The sequence below is a fragment of the Macaca mulatta genome, chromosome 12, assembly GCF_049350105.2.
Source record: "Macaca mulatta isolate MMU2019108-1 chromosome 12, T2T-MMU8v2.0, whole genome shotgun sequence".
NCBI lineage: Eukaryota > Metazoa > Chordata > Mammalia > Primates > Cercopithecidae > Macaca > Macaca mulatta.
The window spans coordinates 85,941,037-85,960,724 of NC_133417.1; the positions used below are offsets into that span (position 1 = coordinate 85,941,037).

The window sequence follows — 19,688 nt, forward strand, 5'->3', positions numbered from 1 at the left end:
AAATCTTTTTATAAACCAGTACTTAGAGAAACACAGACTTATTTTAATATATAAATATTTGCTTGTTCTAAACTTTATTTGTATTTTTTAAATTAATAGCTTTTTCTGGGGAGTTTTAGGTTCATAGCAAAATTGAGTGAAAACCCCTTGTCTCTCTGCCCCTGCACAGACACACAATCACCCCTGCTATTATTGTCCCACACTACAATGGTATAGTTGTTACATTCCAATCAATAAAATCATGCAGAGTCCCTAGTTTTCATCGCGGTTCACTCTTGATGTTGTACATTTTATGGATTGTTACACATACATAATGAGATATCCACCATGTCATACCATACTGAATAGTTTCACTACTTTAAAGATCCTCCGTGCTATGCCTCTTCATCCCTTACACGCCACTAACCCCTGGCAACCACTGATATTTTTACTGTTTCTGTAGTTTTGCCTCCAGAATGTCATATAGATGGAGTCATACAGTATGTAGCCTTTTCATATTGGGTTGTCTTCCTTAGTAATACGCATTTAAGTTTCATCCATGTCTTTTCATGGCTTGATAGCTCATTTCTTTTTAGCACTGAATAATATTTTGTTGTCTGGAGGTACCACAGTTTATATATCCATTCAGCTACTGAAGTACATCTTGATCACCTTCAAGATTTGGCAGTTACGAATCAAACTGCTATTCACATCTGCATGCAGGATTTTGAGTGGACATAAGTTTTCAGTCATTTGAGTAAATACCCAGGAGTGTGATTGCTGGATCTTATGGTAAGATATGTTTATGTTTATAAGAAAATTGTCAAACTGTCTTCCAAAGTGGACATCCAGATGCGTAAAAATGAATCTAAATATTTTGCATTTCCTGTACCATTTTGTATTCTCCACTAGCAACGGATGAGAGTTCCTGTTACTCCACATTTTCGTCAGCATTTGTTGTTAGTGTTTTGGATTTTGGCCATTCTGATAGTTGTGTCGTGGTATGTTTTTCTTGTTTTAACTTGAAATTCCCTAATGACATTAGGTTGAACAGTTTTTCATATGCTTACTTGCCATCTGTTTATCTTTGATGTAAGGTATCTGTTCAGGTATTTTGCCCGTTTTATAATCAGGTTGTTCATTTTCTTGAGTTTTAATGGTTCATTGTATATTTTTGATAATAGTTCTTTTGCAAATAATTTCTCGAACACTGTTGCCTGTCGTCTTCTCTTGACATAGTCTTGCAGAGTAAAAACAATCTAGGCTGCAGTTACAGATGTGGAAGTTAAGAGCATATTGGTGCTATTGGGAGCCATAAAACTGCATAAGATAACCAAAACAGTACAGGTAGGTAGAAAAGAGAAGAGGTGCAAGGTCTTAGCTCTGGAGGACTGGCAATATTTAAAGTTTAGGGAGATAAGGAATAGGAATAGAGAGTGAGAAGGAGGGGCCAGGAAATGTAGGAAAACTAACAAAGTATGTTATTCTGGGAATTAAAGAGAAAGTGTTTCAAGGATGATGTGATTGGCTGTATCAAATGTTGCTGGACCAATCAAATAATATGAAGACTGAGATATGATCATTGGGTGTAGTGATGAGGTCACTGGTGACCTTGGATAAGAGCTGTTTCAGTGGAGCAATGGGAGGAAATGCCTGTTTGGAATGAGTTCAAGTGACAACAGAGGAGAGAAACTGAAGATAGCAGGTGTAGATAACATTTCCAAGGAGTTTTGCTGTAAAGGAAAGATGATTGAGATGGAAGCTGGAAGGGATAGAGAAATAGAGATTTAAAATAATAATAATAAAGTTGGGAGAAATGGCATTGTTGGATTCTTGTTGGCATCACTCACCAGAGAAGGAAAAATGGATGATTCAAGACAGTGAAAGAGGCAGAGAGAGTGTCAATCAGCTGTTAGCCTCTAATATGGTTTGTTTAAATTACAGTGGACTCAGCCCTGCAGCTGCTCATGTCCCTTCCTGACGCCTTCCCATCTTGCCCCATGTTTTGTCTAACAGATGGTACATCTATGAGAATGAAAAGAGACCCCTAACTCCAGACAGGTAGCCAAAACTACTTGGATTTTAGGACTGGATTTTAGCCCTCACTTGCCCTAAGCTAGGTATCTTTGGGTACAGCAAAGTAATCACACTACCATAGATTCTCTGCTTAGTCTACTCTGAGACAATAGGAAAAGTTATTTACTATCCTGCTGTAGTAGTTAAATGTACACTTTGTCCTATAGTTAAATGTACACTTTGTCCTATGGCAAACAGCATGATAAGTGGGAAGAGAGCACATTTAAGAACTAAGAATTTGGTGTGGGAATCCAAGCTCTTCTACCAACTGGCAGTAAAATATATTTGAGGAGAGTTTAAGGCATATGAGTCGTCTTACCAACAAGTAATTATGAGTTTAGATTTTATTTGAACTATCTCTCCTTTGTATTTTATAAAGTAATGGTATTAAGCACAATGCACCAAAATGTAACTGAGACTTAGTAGCACCTAGGACTCAGATCTTGGTTTTTCTGACAACATGCCCATTGAAAGGAACCCTGGCTCTTTGGAAAAATGGCTGATTCCAAGGATGGGATTCCTTATGCCAAAGGAAGGAAATGCTTTAAAAAAAAAAAAATGCTAACGTGTTGCAAGGATATAGGAGTCATTTTGAAAGAGTTCTCCATTGGCCAAGCCTGCGATAATTTGGGCATCAAAATAATTAAAGGCAGTAATGACTTACAAAGCATTGGGAAAAAAATGAGACCATACCAATAATACTTACTTCTGTACATACGTACAGGCAGTAGAAAGGGCTCAAGGGGTAACTGTTAAGTGTAGAGAAAGTTCTAGAATTGGAAAATCATGATTTTATTACTGTAACAGAATACCTGAGACTGAGTAGGTTATAAGGAAAAGAGGTTTATTTGGTTCACCTGATGGGCATCTGCATCTGGTGAGGGCCTCAGGCTGCTTCAGCTTGCAGTGGAAAGGCAACCATCAAATGCAAAGAGATCACAAAGCAAGAGAGGAAGGAAGAAAGAGAAACCAAGGAAAGCCACTGTTTTTAACAGTGAGTTCTCTTGGGAACTAGTTCATTTTTGCTAGAGTGAGGACTCACCCCTGAGGGAGGGCATTAATTTATTCATGAGGGATCTACCCCTGTGACCCAGACACTTCCCAACATTGCCACATTTGGGGGTCAAATTTCAACATGAGTTTTAGCAGGGACAGATCAAACTATAGCGATCACAAATGGATGCTTAATATTGGGAAGAAATTTTGATGAGAAGCAGGATATTTGCCTGGTCTTAAAGTGTCTGTCCAAAGATTGCTTATTGGTTGCAGGGAAAAAATGGTAACTAAACAGTAGGAAAATTGGATAGCACTATGTCTGGATGATGAAACTTAACATCACCAATGAGGTACAGCTAGATGTTGTGTGCCTCCAAATGTGATACCATGAGAAGGACACATCACATACTATTTGAGCCAGAAATGCATTACATGAGTCAAATCATGAGGAAACATGGAAAGCTCAAAATGATGAGCATTTTTAAAAAAAGAAGACTAGATTCTGCAAAAAATGTTAATGTTACAAAAGTTAAAGGCAGAAAGGACCCATATTAAAGGAGAATAAAGACACAGGAAATACATGGTTCCAAGACTGGGTCCTGCATCCGGAGAAAAATTAATTTTTTAAAAGGATATTACAGAATCAGTTGACAACATTATAATACAAATTGCAGTTTAAAGAATTGTATTCATGTATTTACTGAAATTGTAACTGTATTGTGATTTATAGGAGATTATTTTTAGGAAATGCACGCTGAAGTGTTTATGGGGAAAAGGCCATAAAGTGTGCAACTTTCAAATGACTGAGAAAAAAGCGTGTCTGTATGCATGCTTGCAGGTTTAGAGGGGTGTGTGTTACGGGGAGAGAGAGGAGCAAATGGGGCAGAGCAGAATGCTAATGGAGACTGGGTAAAGTTATACCGATTTTCTTTGTACTTTTCTTGCATTTCCTCTGTAAGTTTGTAATATTTCCAAATAAGTTCTTACACACATGCACATGCAAACACATTGGGGCTTATTTCTTTTATACTTATTTCACTTCTTACTGCTCTAGATTGCTAATTTACCTTTAACACTTCCCTGGTTTTAGGATATTAACATGAATTGCTAATATATGTACATACTGATTTTTAATTTCTTTTAAATAGTGCTGGGCCTAAAGGAGATAACATTTATGAATGGAGATCAACTATACTTGGTCCACCGGGTTCTGTATATGAAGGTGGTGTGTTTTTTCTGGATATCACATTTTCATCAGATTATCCATTTAAGCCACCAAAGGTAAGAAGCTAGAAGTGCATTCTTTAATATTTAATCCTCCTTCTCTAAATTTAACTGGGGTTATTCTAAAACTTAAATGTGTATTGATGCAATTATTTTTATTTCATTGCTTTTCATGGATTGATATGGAAAATTTCATGTAATCAAGAATTTTAAAACTGGAAGTAATTGACTCCTTTCACAAATAATTTGTAATAAGCAGAAAGTTTAATTCTTAATTGTAAATAAAACTATACCTTGCACCTCAGTAAAGCAGATAAATTGTATGCTTATGAGGGAAAATATCCTATGAACCTTCATTAATACCTTAATTAATAATACCTTAATTAACTATTAAGGTATTAATGAAGATATTAGGATAAAAAGTAAAACTGACAGCTTCCAGAAATAAGTGTTTAATAATGTGAATTTTGTGCTGAATACCTTATCTTTATAGATAAGCAAAAACTTCATAGCCAAGAAGAGGGAAATGAATAATATTTAGTAAACTCATTTTGTACCTTCTGTGGGTATGATGTAGTAATGGAAACAGAATGCCTCAGTTTTGTTGGCTCTGAGTTCATTTGAAGTATGAATTAGATGGATAACAGAGAACGGGGTGAGTTGTGCCTTGTAATGACCGTCAACTTTGCAAAGCTTAAACATAACAGTTACTTGAATGGCTCCCACCCGTAACTTCTGTTTCTACGATGGTCAAGTCAGCAGGTAAAAACCATTGGAATTAAGTATGAGCATTATTATGCTTTTGTTACAGAGATGTCTGACATACTAGAGGAAAGTATATTTTCAAGTCCATAGCCCTTAACTATGGTGAAATGTTTTTCTTTCCAACATGGTAACTTTTGTTCTCTATACTTTATAAAGTTTATGTTGCAATGTATACCATTTAAAATTTATGTAGCCTGTGTGTATGTGTGTATGTGCACATAAACAGATTTATTTTGTGAATAAAAGAGGGTTATTTCTCAGTAATGAATCATCTAACAAGGTAGCAAGAGTTCCATCTAGTGGTATTTACCCCAAACCGCAGACACCGTTTACTCTCAGTTACAGCTGTTAGTGTTTAAAGTGCTTTAACCGTGTGGTCCCATCAGAATGTAAGATCTTGAAATTATTTTTGCATATGGGGAAGATTAATTGAAGAAAAAGACTCAAGTTTTTCTGACACCTTTTAATGGAAAATGGCAATTGACTAATATAAGAATTTCACAGTATATAGTACTGTATATGATTTGCCAATAATTTTGATTAATATAATGATTATAAATTTAGCATGTTAGTTTTTTGCTGAAATTGCAATATATTAAATTTCTAATTCTTTGGTGTTAGTTCGCTCTGTTGCTAAGATATACAGTATTAACCATTATTAAGATCTGTAGTTGGACAAGTGAAAAATGATTTCTGGTGTGATCTTGGTATTTGGAACAATTATTTCTCTACAATGCTAAATCTTTTTGAAGTTTGGAAAAAATGTTGAGCTTCTTGAAGGATAATAAATATTTAATAGAAATCCGTTCATGAATGCTACTCTGTTCAGTAGTTATAACTGAAAATATATTTGTAAATCACATGTGTATTGAGTAGTAATGTCAGTGATCTGAACATAAATTATTTCTATATTCTAGAACAGCATTAATGGAAATATAGTAAAATCTACATGTATAATTTTAAATGTCCTACTAGCCACATAAAACGTAAAAACCAGAATTTTAATACTATATTAGTTAACCCAACATATTCAGAATATTGTCATTTCAACATGTAATCATTGTAAGAGTATTGTTAATGAAATCTTATACATTTTCTTTTTGGTACTAACTCTTTGAAATCTGGTATTTATTTTACAACACTTTTAGTTTGTTTCAATTCACTTTGCCACAATTTAAGAGCTGTATATGCACATCTAGTATATGCTGTATTGGTCAGAGCAGTTCTGGAAGGGCATTCTCTCTTCCTCCCCCACTAAACTAGTGTGGTGCTCCCCCACCCCCTCCCCATCATGCATTCTTTTCAGAAAGACACTTTTGAGAGCATTTAATATTTTTTTCCCAGATTCCACTTTTGTGCCCACAGTGCACTGCTAGTTTCAAATGATCAGAAATTTTTTTTTTTTCTCAGCAACTCCAATTATGAATTAACTATCCAATTAGTGTTTGTGATTGTTTTGAGACTTGGCAGTGTTTGTTCTTATGATTTATCTTCTTCTCTCACACATTTCAGGGATATATTAGTTTCCTTTGTCCAGTAGCTAAAAACCTTGTTTATTTTAATATTTTAGTCTAACAAGACAGTGAACCAGCTGTAGAAATAAAAGGCTAAGAAACAGAAAGGTGGTAGTGTAAATGATTTTACCAACCTTCTTCTAAATCCTCCAGTATTTTCTAACGTTTGGTAGGAAATTAGCTGAATTGATACTGATCTTTTCTACTAAGAAACTGATGTAACTTTTATGTTTTAAAAAAAATCTTCATCAGTTCCTCTTACCTTTGGCACCAAAATATTTCTCTTCCTCACTTTGTCTTTCTGTATGTGTGTGTGCACACACAGTTGTATATGATGCAAACACACGTACCCACACACGTAGATAGAATTACTGTATCAGTTATTTAAGTATAACTGATCAATTCCTTACTTTAGTTCTTTCTATACAGGGTAAAAATAAAGATTTCAACTGAGTCAAAACCATTTAATTCTGTTATTAAACCTAATCTAAGGTTAGCTCCAGTCAGATAATTTAGTATCTTCTATGATATATTACCCTTCATCTTTTTCTAGTGTTTTAGTTGGTAATATAGCATTCATTTTCCTTCTGTTTTTAATGTGACTGTGCTTAGGTTACTTTCCGCACCAGAATTTATCACTGCAACATCAACAGTCAGGGAGTCATCTGTCTGGACATCCTTAAAGACAACTGGAGTCCCGCTTTGACTATTTCAAAAGTTTTGCTGTCTATTTGTTCCCTTTTGACAGACTGCAACCCTGGTAAGCAAATCTTTATTAACACAAAAACCAGTGCGTTTTTTTTTTTTTTTAGTTAGCTTTAAATGTAGATTGAGAGGTAAATGTTATTGATAGGAAGATCTCCGTAAAATAGTTTGTAAGGAAGTTACCAGTGCCATTTGAAGTAGACTAGGCCAGAAGTTTCTCAATACCTTCATTTAATTTGTTAATGGCATACCTCTCTATAATTATTTTGTCACCATCACTAATGGAATCTTTACTTTTAAAACTGTTTAGGTGCACAGACTACTTCTACCAAGAGTAAACCAATGTCTCTGAAACCAGTGCCTCCTTTTCCTGCTCCTTCCATTCTGCGATATGCTTTTAAGCAGCTACTTTAATAATAGAGGGCTTCTTATTCTCCCTTCCTTTTTGAATTAATTAGTTATATTAGGTGTAGTAGTAATGAATATTAAAATGATAGCCAATGAGAATTGAACTAGATTATGATTATATAAACTCAGAGATAAAATCATTTGTGTGTAATTCATAACTTTAAAAAATGCCTGCCACATGTGAACTTCAGAAACTTGAGTAGCTGACTTGATAAAATGATGTTTAGACCTGAAATTTCACACATTTTGTTTTGCTATGTGATTTTTTTTTATGTTGACTTACTTTTTCTAAATATTTGATAAGTCACTGAAAACTGTTACTGTTGTTACCTTGTGCTTGGCCGAGATACATATACAATAGATAGAGACAGATGGATATTCATTGTGGTATCATTTATTAGAGTATTGGAAACAACCTCAGTGTCCATTAATTGATGTAACTTTTTAAAAGAATGTGAAAACTCTATATGAACTCATAGGGAAATATCTTCAAGATATATTAAGTATAAAAGGCACTGGAAAAAATACATATATACAACATAATATTCTAAATGCTTGTCAATGCATCTAAGAACTCTGGAAAGTAATGTTGTAAATGGGTAACAGTTGTTTGCCAGGGAAAGAAACTTCTGAGTAGTTGGAGTCAGGAAGGAAGAGAGTTTTTTTTACTGGCTATGGTTTGGTACAGTTCAAATATTGTACCATATGTACATATTTTTTTCTTTTTAAACATTATGATAAAAATTTATATCAGGTTCACTCTCTAGTTCAGAATTCTACTTAAAACAAAATGGCAAGTAAGGTTTCAAGTGGAAATATAGATAGTGATTAGAGTCATATCAGGCACAGAATGAAGGAAGCATTGTATTTGAAATAGCATGGTATCGTAAGACTGGGGTTTTATTTAAAACTTGCCATTTTTGAACTATTCATAAGCAGAAATATAACCTCCTACTATACTTCCATTGTTGAATGAAAGGCCAAAATTATAAAATAGTTTTTTGTATATTAAAGACCTGTATCTTTCATAAAAGTCAAATCTAACTATTTTTGTATATAGCTCAAAATTTGTTGTTGTTGTTGTTGTTGTTGTTTTGCTGAAGGGGGCTTTCCTAACTTGAATATTAAAATACACATATGATCATGTTACTTTAAATTTTTTCTTTTGAAAATCTAGCTATTATATGTGAAGATACTGCGGAAAAGTAAGCATTTCATTTTAATAGAATATTAGAACTATACCTTGAAGAAGATACCACAAAATAGCTTTTAATGTTCTTTCCACTTTTCCAGCGGATCCTCTGGTTGGAAGCATAGCCACTCAGTATTTGACCAACAGAGCAGAACACGACAGGATAGCCAGACAGTGGACCAAGAGATACGCAACATAATTCACATAATTTGTATGCAGTGTGAAGGAGCAGAAGGCATCTTCTCACTGTGCTGCAAATCTTTATAGCCTTTACAATACGGACTTCTGTGTATATGTTATACTGATTCTACTCTGCTTTTATCCTTTGGAGCCTGGGAGACTCCCCAAAAAGGTAAATGCTATCAAGAGTAGAACTTTGTAGCTGTAGATTAGTTATGTTTAAAACGCCTACTTGCAAGTCTTGCTTCTTTGGGATATCAAAATGTATTTTGTGATGTACTAAGGATACTGGTCCTGAAGTCTACCAAATATTATAGTGCATTTTAGCCTAATTCATTATCTGTATGAAGTTATAAAAGTAGCTGTAGATGACTAGGAATTATGTCATTTGTATTAAACCCAGATCTATTTCTGAGTATGTGGTTCATGCTGTTGTGAAAAATGTTTTACCTTTTACCTTTGTCAGTTTGTAATGAGAGGATTTCCTTTTACCCTTTGTAGCTCAGAGAGCACCTGATGTATCATCTCAAACACAATAAACATGCTCCTGAAGGCATAGTTTCCTGTCGTAATATTTTACGTCAGTCTTGTTAGAAGGTGTGTCTGAGATGATTGTTGATGAAATAAAAATGCGTCTATGAAGATTACTAAAGACTAGCACAAATAAACCAATTCTTAAATTGAAAACATTTAAAGTCCTATTAAATGTGTAGAGATTTTTTCCTTTGTTACTGAAAGAATGACCGTAAATAATCAAAAGTGGATTTTAACCCATTAGTCTCAAACACATAGAGCTGTATTTTGGTAATATGATGCTTAAGTCAAAATGCGTCTGGTAATATCTTATGGAACATGTTGTTCAGCATTGGGCAGTATTGTTAGATGGTAACTTTGATGTGGTAGCTAGTGTACTTTTTACTTCTAATCCTGGTCTTGAATTTTCGTGGTGTGTATTACCATTCTTACTATGGCAGGTGGCCAGCAAATACAGCCAGAGGCACAGTTGAACACAGAAATCTTTGTCTGCCTTGAAGGTAGACTAGAACTGTGTTAGTGTACAATGTGATATTTCTCAATTGGTAAAATACCAAATTGTAAGGTTTTTAGAAGGTTAAATTTCTTCTTCCTAGTTGTAATTGTGAAGTGTTAGATTTCTTGAAAGTTAGAATTACTTTGCAATATTTAGATTTGCTAAACAGAGTATCATTGTGTGTGGTTTGTTTTGTTTTGTTTCCCTATGACTAAGGTAATCATCTCTGGTCATGTAGCCAAGGTTGTGGTTTATGGGGCAGGTGTCTTCTCCAGTCCTCAATATGGAAATGAAGTATCATCTTAAAAATGTATAGAGTGAAAATATTAACATAAAAAATGCTTCAAGATAAAGTCAAACGTGTAGTTGTGTGTGTCACTAGAGTAGCAGACTCCTATTTGTCAGTAGAAGTCTTATAGCAGAGTAAAATTAAAATTACACGTACATATCTGTTTTTCACTTGAACTCCCTACCCCCCAACTTTATTACAGAGGAACACCATACCAAGGGACTATTTTGAAGAATTCACACTTTGACCTCTGTAAAAACCTAACTAATAGTTTATAATGGAGTCCAAGTCAATGTGATGAAAGTGGAGACCGGTTTTTAAGTTGTAAGGGTTTTTATCAACCATGGGTGAGCTGTAGAAAGTAGTTTTTCCTCCACTGCCCAAATTGTATATTCTACGTCTTAGAGTAATAAACTTGTCTCTTGGTGGTAGAAAAACTTAAATCATACTGAATGTTAGGATGTTTGGGGATGCTATGATTAGACTTCTTTTAGTTACTGTAAGCCTAGTTACCACTGCCAACCTATTTTGCTTACTTGTTGGCTGTGTCCATACTGGTTTCGGATAAAGTGGAGGGAATTGGTTACTTAAAATATTTGCAGCTCTTCCACAAACTACCACTGTGGCCTTAAATAAGACACTTTAACTCTGAGTTTTAGTTTGTTTATATATGAGACAGAAGAGTCGATTAGATAATTTCCCTCTTCTCTATTCACCCTCAAACTCAGTAAATTTAATCTTGTAAATTTTGTTGTGCTTGTCCTGCTTTTTCTTTTAGGGAACAGGCTACTCTCTGAAGTGGACTAGTAGTATCTTGGTGTTCTAATGAATAGATCAATCTATGACATGAGAGCCACTGCATGCCAGGGCACTGTTCAGTCACTGATGTGCCTTATCTCATTTGAGACACCTAAAGAGCTTTAGGAGAGCAGACACTGATGATCCTTAGTTGACAGTTGACAGTGTACATAGACAAGTTTAAATAACTTGTTCTATATTACACAGCCAATACGATACTTCCTCTCCCCCTGCACCTTCATGCTTTCCCACTAGGCAAAGAGTTTTTGTTTATAACGTCACAACTTTATATTGAACACGTGCGCGCACACACACATATATGTATGTACACATACACAAGTTATAACTGTTCCCTATAAAAGTAGATATGCATAGATTATAGCTTCTGGAAATTATACAGTATTTCATTTTAGCAAATCTTTGTTTCAGTATTTTATTTTAGTCTCAAATGGAACCTTATAAAATATAACTGCTGTTTGCAGTGAATATGAGTTAGGTAGGTTTGTATTCTCCCTTAGATATTTGTCATAGAAATACTTTCAACATCACTGATATTCCTTTATCAATTTGGAAAATGAGATAAACAATGTTATTTCAAATTTATTTAACCATATATTGCATAACCACATCAGAAAATTTGTGTTGATAAATAAAGCAAGCATTTAATGGAATACCTTTTTCAAAACAGAAATTTTAGTTATGTAGACATTGCCTTTCTAAAAAATGAGTAAATTTTAATTAATCACAGGAATGAAATTCATGTGATGCTTAAAATTTGACCTATGTGTATGCCACCTTTTGTAATAAGAAATTTTAAGGTGATGTTTTCTGATACGTAAAGAACTTGGAGTATGCCCCACTAACTTGTCTAAGTGTTCTGACAACAATATAAGAATGTGACTATATGGTAAGATTTCAATCCATTTCAGTCCTGTGACTTTAGATAGTAACCTACGTTATAGTGATATGTGCGCACCACGTTAACACATTTTTGTTAACATTTACATTGAGGTCTTTGGACGGAATTATGGCATGATGTGAAACGTCAGTTATTTTTCTCAAGTGTTTATAAATTGTCTTAAGAGAGTGAGGTAATGGTTCTACATAAGCATTATCTACTTATATTACAGTTAGTGGTCTTTATTTTAGGTAAATAACATATACGAATACATTCATTTGTTTCATATTTAAATACTAAATTTTCTCAAGTAATAGCCAAGTAAAAATTATAGTTACATTCTAGTAGATATTCATTATTTGAAATGAAACAAAATTTTTCTAACTAGTTTGTCAACTTTTTCTTGTAAAGTTCTTCAGTGATTTAAATGTGTATCTGCAACGTGTAATGGGATGTTTCTACAGAGTAAAATGATAGTCCTTTCAAAATGGCTATAAAATGACTGGGAGTGGCATTTATAACTGCATTGCTGACAGCAATAGGTAATGTGAAAGCCTTTGTCTTTGTCAAACAGAATCAATCTTGTTAAATTAGAAATGAGGAGTGATCCTGTAAGATGTATGCCTATCATATCTAAGGCATACACACACTAGCCTCACTTTCTTCTTTTTCTCCCTGACTCTCTTATGAGTTCTCCTAAACTCATAAGCAGTTCTCTTAAGGGAATATCCTTGGAACTCCAGCAGTATCTCTCTTACTTCAGTTTACGCCTTGCCGGGCTCTCAACTTCTGTGGTTCTGGTTATTCGTGTAACAGGAAGCCCAAGGTGATTTTTAAATGGCAGCATCAATATGTCAATAAGACCATATATTGAAAAGTTAAGTTTTGAAAAGAAAAAAATAAGCAATAGATTACCCAGATTCAGGCACAAGTACAGTATAAATAGTCTTTAATCGTCTTCGTTGTTAATTTATACATGAGAAAGAGTGATTCAACCATGATTAGGCAGCAGAGCTTTGGTACCTAGTCCTGGATATATTTTGAAGTAAACAGAACAATGCATAGCAAAAGGAATTTTTGACGAATGTAGGTATTATCATTGACATATATTTATGGAAATTTAAGTTCACATTAAATCTTCATATCTATAGGTTACCTTGTTGAAATCTGGTGAAGCTAAAGCCAATTACGCAAGTCCTCCAAACACAGGTCACTAAAAGCATTTTTTTCCTCCAAATCCTCCAATCTCTAAATCCCTCAAGTTTATCTCAAGTCCAGCTCCTTCGATGGAAACCTTTCTGTTATACTACTGTCATGTACCTGTTGGTCTGTTTCTCTGAGATGCCTTCTTCACAAACATCAGAAATAACAAAAGGAAGTCAAGCATATGCATATTTCCAAGTGCCAACAAGAAGCTAGGTGCCTTCCTCAACAATGTGTGCCCTAAAGCCAAGAATTTTTCCTTTTTCTTTTTTCTCTTTGGAAAGGACTGGGGGAGATGAAAGGTGGTTATGCTATATAACTCCTTAGCTGATCTTCACTCTGAGTTTATTTGCTCTACAAATTTTATGTGTTTGCTAATTACAAGGTTCTTTCTGTCACTGTGGTACATACAGAGATGAATACATTTTCACATCCTTAAAACAGTTTATCATTTCCCTGTCCAGATAGACTTTTCCCTCTTTTTAGCAGAGAACACATCTTTGCTAATGTATATCCATTTTTATTGAATGAGAAACTGAACAGATGTTCCTGATGATTTAGCAATGAAAATATTAGTATAATATTGTTTTACTCTATATATATTAAATACGCTTAATACTATTTGATGCTTTTAAAATAATTATTCTTAAACTACACTTAGTAACCCATGTTTCTAGCATGTGTTTTGGCATTTTATGCAATTTTATTCCATATCCATATTTCTGGATAATGAGCTTTTGGAGGATATCTATGCCCCGTGTCTCCTTATTTCAGTATCTAGCCCAATATGTAACATGATATATGTTTGTTGAGTGAATGATAATATCATGGGTGTAAGTCTTCTCCATAAGGTTATCCAGAAACCATGTGAAGCATATCTGTCGTGTCTCCTTTAATTCTCCATGTTGATTCAGTGTTTTGTATGTGGTTGGTGCCACATATATTTAAATTGTTAAATTGAAACTGTTAAATTGAAATGTGGGAAATAGCAATGGGTTATTCATATAACGTACTTAATGACAATGTGTTTAAAATAGAGAGACTTAATCTTGTAATTTTAAACTTCCTTAAATTCACCAGAATACTTTCTGTCCTACAAAGTTTACATAATTTCTTATTATCATTACTGTCTTCTTAATTGATATTTCTCCTATCCTTTTTTATTGGTAAAAAGAAAACAACTAAATACATGTATCTGCTTGCAGTATTTTAGGGAAATCTAATAGAAGAAATGAAAACGGATGGCCTTTGAGAAAATCTTTTAAGATAAATATTTTAGGGAAAGGGAACTAGTATACCATTTGGTAATGTGGAACGGAGTATTCTGGAGTGTTGGAGGTCATTTATTGAAATATTATTCAAGTCTTTTTGTTTTCTGTATGTCGTGTGTGTTTTTCACTTCAGTGAGAAAAGGGAAATGGAGGACGATGAAGAGTTACAGGGTCATTTTTTTCTGTATTGCCCCATGTTCTTTCTTTGCCAGTAGGTTGAATTGAAAGTTACCTGGGTAAGAAGCGCCCTAGTTTCAGAAGTATAATTTCAGCAACTTCTATTTTATCTCACACCATGAATATTTCTTGTTAGCTTAGCAAACTCAGAGGTGTTGGCTGCTCCCACCTCAGTCCAAGAGAGGGAAAAGGTAAATCTGTGGAGAAATGAGTTGCCAAGAGGTATGTGGTACTGAGAAGTCCTGACAGTTAGGGGCCCAGGTGTGTAAGGAAAGTCAGGGATTCTCTAGTGATTGAGATTGGGGTAGTTAAGTCTTCATATGAGCATTTCAAGTTTTCATCTACAAAGTGATGAAGAAGAGTCATAATTTATGAGATAAAGGGTAGGAGGGGATAACACTATAGGGCTTTCACTGGCCCCCTTACCTGACTTCCTTTATCATGGTTTGAAGAGCACTTTTTAGCCCTCTGCTACACTCTTGCTGTAATCACACAACTCTCAAATGGTGACGGTCATTTTAAATATGCATGAGAGACCATGTTTTTTCTTCCATAGTTCCTTTTTTTTTTTTTTTAAGGACACATATAATGTTTTACCCGTGTATGTATATCATCTCAATTATGAGCCCCTAGAAATAAGGGATCCAATTTATTTCACTCAGTAAGTTTTAGTTGTGTCCACTGAATATTGGTTTGGATACTTAGGATTAACAGTGAATAAAACGAAAATTCCTGCCCTTATGGAGTTTACTTTCAATTGCTAGGAGACAGACCAAAAAAATGTTAAAGTATATATATGTGGCCGGGCGCGGTGGCTCAAGCCTGTAATCCCAGCACTTTGGGAGGCCGAGACGGGTGGATCACGAGGTCAGGAGATCGAGACCATCCTGGCTAACACAGTGAAACCCCGTCTCTACTAAAAAATACAAAAAAACTAGCCGGGCGATGTGGCGGGCGCCTGTAGTCCCAGCTACTCGGGAGGCTGAGGCAGGAGAATGGCCTGAACCCGGGAGGCGGAGCTTGCATGCAGTGAGCTGAGATCCGGCCACTGCACTCCAGCAAGGGGGACGGAGTGAGACTCCGTCTCAAAAAAAAAAAAAAAAAAAAAAAGTATATATATGTATGTTAGATGGTAAGTGTTATGGAGAAAAGCAAGGGAAATAGTGTGTACAGCGAGGGAGAAAGAAAGGGGAGGTTGAATTACAGTTACAGCAAGGGTAGTTGGGGAAAACCTCACCTAAAAGATGAGTCAAGAGCTTAAGATGGGGCCGGGCGCGGTGGCTCACGCCTGTAATCCCAGCACTTTGGGAGACCGAGGCGGGCGGATCACGAGGTCAGGAGATCCAGACCATCCTGGCTAGCACGGTGAAACCCCATCTCTACTAAAAATACAAAAAATTAGCCAGGCGAGGTGGCGGGCGCCTATAGTCCAAGCTACTCAGGAGGCTGAGGCAGGAGAATGGCGTGAACCCAGGAGGCAGAGCTTGCAGTGAGCTGAGATCCGGCCACTGCACTCCAGCCTGGGCGACAAAGTGAGACTCCGTCTCAAAAACAAACAAAAAACAAAACAAAAAAAAAAACTAAAGATGATGAGGAATAAGCCACATAGGGAAAGAGTCTTACAGGCAGAGGGAATACCAACTGAAGAAATCTTGTGGCAAGAGCATGCCCAATGCGTTCAAAAAGTAGCAAGTGCTTAGGAGGGCTGGAGCAGGCGAGCATCTAGGAGAGGAATAGGACACTAGGTCAAGAAGATGACAGGTGGGCAGATCACATAGGGTCTTGTATTTTATTTTAAGGAGTTTGGCTAGTATTTTGGAAGCTGTTTTTAGCCAAAGAGCAACAGGACATGATTTATTAGAATCTCTGATCAGTCAGGGAAAAAACTTGCTGTGGGGCTAAGGAATTGGGAGCAGGGGGACCAGTTAGGAGACTAATGCAGTAATCCAGGTGAGAGATACCAGTGACTTCAATCTGGCTAGTGGCAGTGTAAGTAGTAAGAAAAGGTCAGGTTCTGGTTAAAAATAGAGCTAAGAAGATTTGCTGATAGATTGAATATGTGGTGTGAAAAAGGAGTTACAGTGTAGGGCCTGAGCAAACTAGTAGGCTATAGTCATTAACCAAGGTGAAAAACTCGAGGGTGAAGCAGGATAGGGAGAAAGATTATGAGCTTAGTTTTTAACGGGTTAAGTTTGAAATGCCTATTAAACATCCAAATGGAAGTGCAAGACTGGATATACAAATTTGGAATTCAAGAGTTCTGGGCCAGGGATGTATGTATGTGACACATGAGTGTGTAGCTGGTATTTATAGCTGTGAGACCTATGATCACTCATTCAAGGGAATGAGTGCTGCTAGAGAAGTAGAAGCCTAGGCACTCCCAGCATTAGGAGGCTGAGGAGAGATGAGTCAGCAAAGGAATCCAGGAAGGAACACTCAAGAAGTGAAAGGAAAATCAGGAGAGTGTGAGAACCTGAAAAGGAAGTGAGAAGTTTCAAGGAGGTGGGAAGACTACTGATAAGCCAAATGAGATAAGGACCCTAGCCATTAGTCATAGACACTGGTGACTTTTATATGCAATTTTGTTGGAGCAATGAAATCAAAGCTTGATTGAAGAAAGTAACAAGGAATAGAGAACTTGGAGACTCCTGACAATTTTGCAGTGAAATAGAGAAGTGGGGAGTAGTTGGAATTTCTTTAAGATGGGAGAAATTACAACATGTTTGTATATTGATAGGAAAGATTAGAGAGGAGGAAGTGGATGGTGTAGGGGAGGAGGAACAGTGTTCTTGAAAAAGTTACCTGCTATATCATTTATTCAGAGTGTTTTCAAAGCTCTGTGCACACTACCCTGGAAATCTGTCTTTCTCCTTGACTAGAGTAGAAGCTCTTTGTGAAGTGCGGCATCCACCACTTACAGCAGCATTGTCGTTCACCAAATTCTTGAGTTCCCCTAGATAAGCAAGAGGGAATAGGATCTAGCACAAGTGAGGTGTTTGACCCTTGTTGTGAGTTTGCAGAGGACACGGGCATAGGTGAGACTGGAGGGTGGATGTGGTTAATAGGAAGTCCTTTGGTAGCTTTTCCTCCTCCATGAAACAAGAGATGTTATTGACTGAAAGTGAGAATGGGGAGACCACAGTTCATTTATCTGTGTGACCCATTAATGTCCAGCAGAGTAACTAGTCGTTCCTGGTCAAGTGTAAAAATGAATGATTGAGTTGTCTATCTGGATTAACCTTTCGTTTATTTCATAGTTAGCATGTTAACAAACATGCAGTTAAAACGTCCATATTAGCTCGAATGACCCCTCTTTTTCATCAGGCATAGTTTAGCAGTTGTTTGAATCTTTAGCATCTTAATTTTTGTTTCATTCAAATGATTTTCCTGAAATCACTGAAGAATCTACATTGACACCAATTTTAACTAGAGAAATTCGATTATTTGCTGAAAGTTAATACTGCTTTAAATGCTGGACACAAAAAATAGTTATGCTGTGTTTCCCAAGGAGGTCATCATAGTCTAGTCAGGAAGAGGGATGTCCAGGGTGAGTTACACAGAGCTTTGGAAAAGCCTCAGTGGATAATGTGGCAGATGTCGTCTCTGAGTTTGCTAGAGGAAAAATGACTAGAAAACTGAGTATTCTTTACCCCAGTTCTATTTTATGGATATGGTGGTCAGAGAAGGACATAGTGACACCAATTTCTGTGATCCTCCCTTCCACCACCGGTCCCGTGGCAAGACTCAGTTACAAGCCTTCTGTCCCTTTGGACTGTACCTCACTCAGGAAGTAGGGAATTTGAAGATAGGTTTCATTTCCAAAAAATCCATAGGGCAGTCACAACTTGTGACCAAGGCTCATACCTTTTATTCTGCTTACCTTTCCCTGCTATTGTCCTGACTTCTTGCCTCCCAAGATTGATATGTAAGAAGTGGGGCCTTTTTTGCTTATTTTCCTCTGAAAAACTAGTCAGCAAAGAGGTTGGAATTTTAATTGGCTCAACTACTTAACCTAGAAAGCCAAGAGTTAAGAGTTAATAAATACTTAGAAGTGAAACTTTTCTTTTTTTTTTTTTTTCCTGATTGGGTCTTTCTGAACAATACTTCTGCTGTGATTATTGCACCTTTAAGCCCAACTATAGTTTTTATCTGAAAAAAAAATAGGATATGACTCTTCACTTTCATAAGCTGATTACAATAATATTCTTTAGAACAGGAGTGTCTAATCTTTTGGCATCCCTGGGCCACATTGGAAGAATAATTGTCTTGGGCCACACATTAAGTACACTAACACTGTAACGGTAGCTGATGAGCTAAATAAATCGCCCATGCGTAAATCTCATAATGTTGTAAGAAAGTTTACGAATTTGTGTTGGGCTGCATTTAAAGCCATCATGGGCTGCAGGTAGGACAAGCTTGCTTTAGAATATTTCACATTTAGACTGGTAGTTGCTTTCTTTTTTTCTTATTTCTGAAGGAAATCATGTCTTGATTCTGTTCTCTTCCTTCCACTCCTGCTGTCTCATTCAGGCCCTTGGTTATTCCTTATCTAAAGGAACCTTTTAAAAGTTATTCTCTTGTTCATCCAAACAACACCAACCCATTCTTCACACCACTATTACATTAATCTTCCCAGAGTAAACTCTTTACCAGGACAGTCCCTGCTCCAACTTCAGCGGCTGCCCGTTGTTTACTGAATAAACTCCACACTCCACAGAAGCCTTTCTGTCATCGTAACAGTGTACTCCCTGGATGAAGCAGCATCTATTTCAGTAGCAGCTTCGGATGCACTCATTTCCTAATGAAATATCAGAGTCACTCTTAACAGTGGCAGCAGTTCCATGTATCACGGAAAAATATTTCCTCAGAGAAAGCGATAGTGACTCATTGAGAACATTTCCTTAATTCACTAACTCTTCTTCAAGGTTTTCTGCTCATAGGACTACAACTCTTTGATGCTCTGACGTTTTTATAATTTTACTA

The 19,688-nt window shown here is 36.1% G+C and overlaps 1 protein-coding gene across 2 annotated transcripts in view; it reads left to right on the forward strand.

Annotated features, from left to right (window-relative positions):
- UBE2E3 (ubiquitin conjugating enzyme E2 E3) overlaps window positions 1–9,595 on the forward strand; it is an 82,892-nt gene extending 73,297 nt beyond the window's left edge. Inside the window, exons 4-6 of one of the 2 annotated variants that reach the window (NM_001257571.1) lie at window positions 4,200–4,332; window positions 7,167–7,314; window positions 8,961–9,530. In NM_001257571.1, the coding sequence (NP_001244500.1) occupies window positions 4,200–4,332; window positions 7,167–7,314; window positions 8,961–9,058 (379 nt within the window). In that variant the 3' untranslated portion in view covers window positions 9,059–9,530. Of the gene's footprint in view, window positions 1–4,199; window positions 4,333–7,166; window positions 7,315–8,960 lie in introns of both variants that reach the window. The other variant, XM_015110366.3, reaches the window with a different exon arrangement.
- The last annotated feature ends 10,093 nt before the right edge of the window (window positions 9,596–19,688 follow it).